The sequence below is a fragment of the Pempheris klunzingeri genome, chromosome 23, assembly GCF_042242105.1.
Source record: "Pempheris klunzingeri isolate RE-2024b chromosome 23, fPemKlu1.hap1, whole genome shotgun sequence".
NCBI lineage: Eukaryota > Metazoa > Chordata > Actinopteri > Acropomatiformes > Pempheridae > Pempheris > Pempheris klunzingeri.
In genome coordinates this window covers 1087523-1096685 of record NC_092034.1, presented here as the reverse complement: position 1 = coordinate 1096685, position 9163 = coordinate 1087523, and the positions used below count along the sequence as shown (strand labels likewise).

At 44.2% G+C, this 9163-nt stretch overlaps 1 protein-coding gene across 1 annotated transcript; it reads right to left on the bottom strand.

Annotated features, from left to right (window-relative positions):
- Window positions 1–3951: 3951 nt before the first annotated feature.
- Window positions 3952–8347, bottom strand: LOC139222910 (lecithin retinol acyltransferase-like). The gene is made up of 2 exons (XM_070854815.1): window positions 7769–8347; window positions 3952–4106 (listed from the first exon to the last, which is right to left on the bottom strand). The coding sequence occupies exons 1-2, from the start codon at window positions 8339–8341 to the stop codon at window positions 3954–3956; spliced, it is 726 nt and encodes a 241-aa protein (XP_070710916.1). The 5' UTR covers window positions 8342–8347; the 3' UTR covers window positions 3952–3953.
- Window positions 8348–9163: the final 816 nt, after the last annotated feature.

Sequence of the window (9163 nt, the reverse complement as noted above, 5' to 3'; positions counted from 1 at the left end):
GGCGAGAGGAGGAAGAGGAGGAGGAGGAGGAGGGAGAGCAGCCCTGTAGGGGGGTTTTATACCCCAGGTGGGAGGAGGGGGGAGGAGGGGGGAGGGATTAGTGAGTGTGACCACGGCTGGTCCAGGCTCAGAGACGACAAATCAGGTTATTCAAATCACCAGACTCCATTGAAAAAAACACAAATTTTACCTCACAGAACAAAGCAGTCTCTGGTGTTCTGCTGCATCTATCAATCAGTTTGTTTGTGTTTTTGTGTGACTTTGAGTGTTTTAGTATTTTAGTTTGGATCCAAACTAACATGTTAAAGCACCAAAGTCACAGCAACTAGACCAGCGAACTCCTGTGTTCTGTGAGTTTAAATTGCTATTTTTGTCAGTGGAGTCTGGTGGAGAAAGACAGAACAGCTTCAGTTCCTTATCAATGCCAAGGAAACCAGTGGAAATATTCTAAATATAGTGCACACTTAGCATGTCATGATCTTATATCCCATGATGCATTGCTGCAGATGAAACTAATTCGCGTACATTTTACTGATGGAGGACAAACGAGGAAACGTGTCTCTGAACGAATGAAAGAAGAAATACAGCAGCAGTGAGAACTGAACCTGTTGGACTCATGAAACAACAGAAAGCTGCTTGTGCCGGGATTAATTTAATGAAGCAACTTCAGTGCAAAGGTTTATTTCACAGCCTGCTGAGTGTTTCCCAACAGGGAGGGAAACCAGCCAGGGTACGAGTTCGGAAAGCCAAAAGGGTCACAATTTGTCTCAGCGTTTAATAATAAACACCACCGACATTTATAAAGAATAAAATGACAATGTGAGAGATAAATCTTTTCCACAATAATGATATAAATCTATGACTATGAATATTCAATCAATTTACAGAATGAAAAACTAACAAATTTATATGTAAAGTCAACTTCTTTTAGTGTTTGTGTCTCTTTAAAGTCACATTTACTCACATTTTTACATTTTCATATCAAAAATATCAGTTTAAATAGTTGGGAGGTTTGAGCAGTGTGTGTGTGTGTGTGTGGGAGGGGTATTTCGGCCTGAGGGTGGCGCTACAGGTGAAGTTACATGGTCACCAAAACTGTCAGTACAAACAACTCATAAGTGTGGAAATAATTCAGGTTAATCGAAAATAAAAATAAACAAAAATCCCAAACTTGTGAGACTATGCACAATAAAACCTTAGAATGAACTACAAATCCCATGGTGCATTGCTCAGAGGAACAGCCAATCACCAGCAGCTGGTCCCACAGTGCAGTGAGTACAAAAACATCAAGATGATTGAAATTGTTGGTCCAAAGTACCAAAGTCTGAGGAGGCCAAAGATGGTTGTTGTAGTTCCCTCAGTCGGCCAGCAGAGGGCGCTAGAGGCCACAGATTACTGGACGACTGCTGATTATTTCAATGAGGAAAAACCCTTTAAAATGACCTTGAAACGTTTCCTCAAACTACATTTTACATCTAGAAACATTCAGTGTGGGATTAACGTGGACAGCAGAGACATTTGATTTATTTTAGAATATAATGTTATGATAAAATATGATTTTATGGCTGATTTTATTTTTATTTTTAAATTATGCCCACTTACAATAGCAGTTATCTGTATATACCAAAGACTTAACAAAAAAAAATACAATTATTATATTTTTCTACAGTTTAATTAAGTTTTCATCCTTTAAATGTTTATCATTTAAATTGCATTATTATTATTATAAATCTATAATTATTTATTATAGATTTAATGTTTCTTGGAGCTAAAAATGAACGAGATGCTGCTAGAAAATGTTTATTTACTGTTTTATTATTGATTATCTATCAGTGGCATAGTTCATTTAAGGTTTAACTGTGTGAATCACTGATTTTTCAGATACTGTTGGTTTCTTAGTATTTTAGACTTACATAAACATATTGATGCATGTCAAGGGAAAAAATAGATGGCTGAATAAATGACAATTTAGTTTCTCAGTGAAAATATTTCTCTTTTTTCATACATCTATATCTATTTCTTATTCTCTTACTCTCCTCCATATAAAGTCAATCGTTTGATTTAACATTTGAGTAAAAACCAGATTTTCACTTTTCAACCCAAACGCTTGTAATCATTTCAAAATAAAGGTACAGTTTAACTGAATTAATTGCCAAAGAAAATGTGGAATTTTAACATGAGGTCCAAAATGTATTAAAACTGAATTAATGCTGATGCTTTTATTCACTGATGAAACCTTATTTAATTGATATATTGACCCCCAAATCACCGGAAACTTGTAAAAATCACAAAACTCAAAGAGTCCTCATTATTTCCACCTCCTTTATTTACATTAAAAAACACAGTATAAAGTGTTACAGCGTCATAAAAAATAGATTCTGTACAAAAGTTTGACTGTTAGAGAACAATCAGGTCGTGACGGATATTTACAGACATTTACAGAAGAGCTGCAGTGCGAGGGGGGGGGGGCTTGAACACCTTCCGGACGGAGACGTCCTGTGATTCAGCCAAGATGGCCGCCAAAGTCTGAAAACAGTTGTGTGTTCGCTCTCGACCTCCGAAACAGTAATATGACATAAAATCAAACAAACAAAGCTTTTTCCAGACCGTGAGATGCAGTTAAAAGCTCTGGAAGAGGCTCTGGAGCAGTTGGGGAAAAGGTTATGAGTGACTCGCCGCCATATTGGAAGACCAAAAAAACAAAAAACAACACATTATTTCCTAAAAACGTTCCTTCAAACCTGCAGCTTCAGTAAAACGCAGTGATTGTTAAATGATCTTTGGTCTCTTCAACACAAGCCTTTAATGGTTTTAAAGTTGTCTCTGTCTCACCTGTACGACAGTCATTATAAACACCTTTACGGACGACTGCCTCCTATTCCTACCACATACTTCAAAGCTCTGAAGCTTCCTTTGTGACGTTGAAGTTTTCTTTCCATAAGTGGGGACGTTTGCATGGGTACGGCAAGCAGAAAGGGACAAAATCCTTTTTTTTTTTTACAGCACATAACGTTAAACGCCACATTTTACAGCCATAAAAAGATTAAATGCTGCTTTATAGGACGTTTTATGTCGTAAAAAGCTGTAAAACCTCTAGTGCTCTAGTGATTAATATTATATACTTTATGTTTTGTTTGCTCTAAAACCCTGTGTTTCTTTCAATGATATCTAAAATATTGTTTTTAATAATCATGAGAGCGCCATTAAGTGCGGCAGGTTTTATGGCTTTTTACAACGTAAAAAGAAGCTTTTAACGTTATAAGTTTTAAGGAAAAAGGTATCCTGACAGTTTGAATGTGACTTTCTACAGTTTTGTGGGCTCTTTTAAGGCCAACAGGTTATGAAACCTGACGATCTTGGGCACCTCCCACTTGCCGTACCTGTGCGTTTGGGAAACACCGTCAATGCAACAGATTCCGTCGTGGGACATCTGAGGCAGACGAAGGGTCTCGGTGTCATTACAACAAAAAACAAAACAAAAAGTTCTTGGTGCTCCAAGACGAAGAAGAAAATCTTCAGTTTGGAAAAGTTTTAACTTGATTTAAATTGAAGATTTTGTTTTTTTTTCATGATAACTGACGGCAGACAAAACTCAATAGAAGTTTTAAATATGAACCAGCCCGACTCTCTGTGTTACATGTTTTGGACGTCTTTTGACCTCCGTACAGTGGATGATTTTCTGTGCTTCGTACCGTTAACCTTTGCACATTCTCTGCTCAACATTTTGCACATTTCTGCACAAACTGCACAAACTGCACAGCTTTTCACTTTAAAAACAGATATATTGCACATTTGTTTCACTATATTTTCTGATATTTTTCTTAGCTGTCTTGATTTGTTGTGTTTTTCCGTGTGTTTATTGGACCAACATACCAGGGCAAACCTCCATAAACCTCTTTCTGATTTCTGATTGTCTTCCAACATGGCGGCTCAGTGTGCACAGACGGGAGCTTCTAGCTGGCCATCCACAGGGTGAAGGGGATGAGGAGGGTGGGGAGGGCCGTGCTGGAGGATATCCCCAAACACACCATGGACAGGAGGCCCAGCAGCGCCGTCAGGACCACGTTACGCTGGTCCCGGATCAGCGACTTCAGCCACTCGCAGAACTGGAAGAAGAGAAATCACATTAACACGCCTGGCAAGAAGCTTTAAACATGATTTAAACGTGATTTAATGGAATAAAGGTTCGATTTTTGATGTTGAACAGCAGCAAATCACACATTTAGTTTAAGGAGCGACTTAAACATCTGAACGCTGCTGTTTCTTCTTATTGTGACGTCATTTCTTAGAGGATCTTCAGATGCTTCATGTCCCTAAAACTAGCAAACACACACTATAGACCTCCACTACACACTAACACACTGACTAACTAGCACACACACACTATAGACCTCCACTACACACTGACACACTGACTAACTAGCACACACACACACTATAGACCTCCACTACACACTGACACACTGACTAACTAGCACACACACACACACACTATAGACCTCCACTACACACTAACACACTGACTAACTAGCACACACACACACTATAGACCTCCACTACACACTAACACACTGACTAACTAGCACACACACACACTATAGACCTCCACTACACACTAACACACTGACTAACTAGCACACACACACACTATAGACCTCCACTACACACTGACACACTGACTAACTAGCACACACACACACACACTATAGACCTCCACTACACACTAACACACTGACTAACTAGCACACACACACACTATAGACCTCCACTACACACTAACACACTGACTAACTAGCACACACACACACACTATAGACCTCCACTACACACTAACACACTGACTAACTAGCACACACACACTATAGACCTCCACTACACACTGACTAACTAGCACACACACACACACACACTATAGACCTCCACTACACACTGACACACTGACTAACTAACACACACACACTATAGACCTCCACTACACACTAACACACTGACTAACTAGCACACACACACTATAGACCTCCACTACACACTGACACACTGACTAACTAGCACACACACACTATAGACCTCCACTACACACTGACTAACTAGCACACACACACTATAGACCTCCACTACACACTGACTAACTAGCACACACACACACACTATAGACCTCCACTACACACTGACACACTGACTAACTAACACACACACACTATAGACCTCCACTATACACTAACACACTGACTAACTAGCACACACACACTATAGACCTCCGCTACACACTGACACACTGACTAACTAACACACACACACACACACTATAGACCTCCACTACACACTGACACACTGACTAACTAACACACACACACACACACTATAGACCTCCACTACACACTGACACACTGACTAACTAACACACACACACACACACTATAGACCTCCACTACACACTGACACACTGACTAACTAACACACACACACTATAGACCTCCACTACACACTGACACACTGACTAACTAGCACACACACACTATAGACCTCCACTACACACTGACACACTGACTAACTAACACACACACACTATAGACCTCCACTACACACTGACACACTGACTAACTAACACACACACACTATAGACCTCCACTACACACTGACACACTGACTAACTAGCACACACACACACTATAGACCTCCACTACACACTGACACACTGACTAACTAGCACACACACACACTATAGACCTCCACTACACACTAACACACTGACTAACTAGCACACACACACACTATAGACCTCCACTAACTTTTTTGGAATAAACCCCGCCTCCTCCCTGATTTGATTGGCTGAGCTCAGCTCCTTTAAGTTGAGGACATTTAAAATCGATGACTTTGTCGTCTGCTGACCTCCACCTGCTGATGAAGACCATGAGATGAGGCTGAATGCTCCGGGAGAAGACAGTAAGTGGTCCTTACTGCTGACGGGGGAGGCACTCCTCTGAGCCAACAGAAGAGCTCCTGTTGCCCCCCCCTTAACAAAGGAGCTCCTGTTGCCCCCCCTTTAATGAGGCAGACTCGGCTCCCAGACTGCAGGTCAAATGTTTACCCTAGCAATTACAGGAAGTGAAACTCGACCTGCAGCAGGAGGGTGAACCAGTCAAACAGGCCACGCCCCCTCCTCCCCCCACACACACACCTTTAAACACTTAAAAAATGAAAGTCTGCACACTAAACCAGGCGGTGACTCTCTAGCATCCAGCCGCTGGACTTCTTCGTCGTGTTCTGCTCTTTATAAGATCCCAGTTAATAACAGAAACACATTGGGAGCTTTAAATCCGTCGACCTTTGACCCTGAGCTGTAACTAAACAACCAGTGGGATAAAAGATGGACGACAAATAAATATAATAGCTATAATACTGCAGCTGCTGCTAATGCTAACGCTAACACAACACTTCCTGCCGCTGCTAACGCTAAGACTACACTTCCTGCTGATGCTAATGCTAACACAACACTTCCTGCCGCTGCTAACGCTAACACAACACTTCCTGCTGATGCTAACGCTAACACAACACTTCCTGCTGATGCTAACGCTAACACAACACTTTCTGCCGCTGCTAACGCTAAGACTACACTTCCTGCTGATGCTAACGCTAACACAACACTTCCTGCCGCTGCCAATGCTAACACAACACTTCCTGCTGATGCTAACGCTAACACAACACTTCCTGCCGCTGCCAATGCTAACACAGCCCTTCCAGCTGCTGCTAATGCTAATGCTACCAGAACACTTCCTGCTGCTGCTCTACATTAAAGGTGCTGGACAGATTTGGGGTTGAAAACAGCAGCAGTGCTCCTGTCGGTGTCTCCAGGATCCCCAGAGCCTCCTCTAACCACCAGGAGGAACAAACATTCAGACGTCTGGAGGATTTAAAAAAAACTTTTCCAAAGTTCTGCCTCAGTTTCCAGACCAAAACAAAGATGGCCGCCTGAGAAAACGGGTTAAACTGTTCTGTGTGTCTCTGTTTTGTGTTTTTAAACCAGCGTCTGGCTCTGCCCTCTGTGACCTGAATGTATCGGGGGGGCTCAGAAGCCCTCCTTCACCACCACCTTCATCATCATCATCATCATCATCATCATCATCTTCATCATGGGTCTGGGCTGCTGGCTGCTCTCTGGCAGGCGGCTCCGCTCTGAATGCCGCTCTTGTTCTCTGGTCTTTTCCAGAGCAGCGACCCAGATTTTCCCCTCTGCTTTAAAAACAGAGTGAAACAGTCGCACCTTCAGGCCGAGGAAGAGGAGGGGAGGCGAGGAAGAGGAGGAGGGGGTCTGTCTGACATACTGACATCTGGGTCCTTCCTGTGCTTTCTTAACATGAGCGGCATCAGAAACTTTAAAGCATCTGTCAGATAAGTGAAGGAAAAGTAAGAGCTGGAGCACTTTTTCCTGCTTTGAGCTCATTTTCAGCTTCTTTTTAGGGAAACAGACACTTTTTAAACATGCAAAAGTCTCATTTCACCTGTTTTTAGTCTTTTTTCAGCCCTTTATCACCTATAAAGTCTCTGTTATCTCCTTCTTTGTTGAGCTTTCTTCCCAGTTTTTCATCCTACCTGCACAAACCCCCTCATAACGAAACGTTTTAACTCTGCAGCAGCAAATAAAGGCTTGATTACAGCACCATGAGAAGTTCTGCAGACTTTTAAGGCTAAAACAGCATGAAGCTCTAATCTCTAATCTCTAATCTCTCCATGTGCACGTCAAAGCCTCCGTGCGTAAAAGGCAGCTCACCCTGTCGGTCTGCAGGCTCTGCGCGGACCCGTAGCGGCAGTAGGTGACGAAGTGCTCGCAGTTGTTCCACAGCAGGCTGTAGGACACGCTGCCGACCAGCCGCTCCGCCCGCCGGGCCACCTCCTCCCCGGACAGCGGGCTCCGGCGCGCCGCCCGGTCCATGGCGTTCAGCAGGATCCCCGCTCCGTACGCGAAGTCCTCCACCGAGTCCACCCGGATGCTGGCGCGCTTGGAGAGCACCCCCAGCAGCAGCCGCGTGTTGGTCACCATCTCCTGGATCTGCCGGGCGTCGGTGGTCAGCGCCGGCAGGATGTCCGGGATGAGGTGCGCCACCCGGTTGTCGCCCAGGTAGATGCCGAAGTGGGTGAAGAGAGTCCGCGGCACCTCCAGCAGGTCCCCCCGCTGGAACCGGCGCGGAGCTCCGGCGGGCGGCGCGGGAGCCTCATCCCGCTCACAGCGCCTGCTGAGCGGCGGCTCTCCGCGCTCTGCGCCCGGGGGGGGCAGCAGGCTGGACAGCTTGATGTGGGCGAGGAGGAAGAGCCTCTCCAGGAGGAAGGTGAGCGTGTCCAGCATGGCTGAGCGGAGGAGAGAGAACCACAGAGGAAGAGGAGGAAGAGGAGGGAGAGGAAAGTGTGCCTGGCTGCTGGACTCCTGCTCCTCTCTGGCCTCCCTCTCTCCTCTCGGGAGGTTTCTCCTCCTTCAGGGGCATTTGTAGAGAGAGAGGGGGGGGGGAACACGTGACCTGAAGACTTTAATAAAGAGACTGAAAGTGAAAGGATTGATCACTGATCAGGTTCCTCAGACTGACTGTAATAAAACCTTCAGTCTACCTGTTGTGCAATGCATTGTGGGAGTAAAATGGCTGCTTTAATATCATTATGTAGAGTTTCTGCTGCTGTTTTCTAGTTTTGTCTGTTCTTCTCAGATAAACATGGTTATACTCTTAATATTCTGTCTCCCTGTTGCTGCTGTGCAGATTTCAGCCTTTTAATGCAACGACTCTGCTCCAATCTGCAGCAGAAAGACGCCACAGAAGCTCCTGGAGGTTTATTAAAAGTCAGCACACGTGGAGATCTGTGGTTCTGTGCAGGTCTGGTCCTCACAAAGACTGTAGAACTACACACACACACGGTTTCCACCACAGAGCAAACCAGACACACTCAAACTTTCCACCACAGCAAATGTCACACACACACACACACACACACACACACACACACACACACACACACACACACACACACACACACACACACACACACACACACACACACACACACACACACACACACACACACACACACACACACAGTGAGTGTGGAGCATCATGGGAACTCTGCACTAAGCGGTCGACACTCAAACGGAGCAATGCTGAGGTCACAGTGGTTCAGCTTC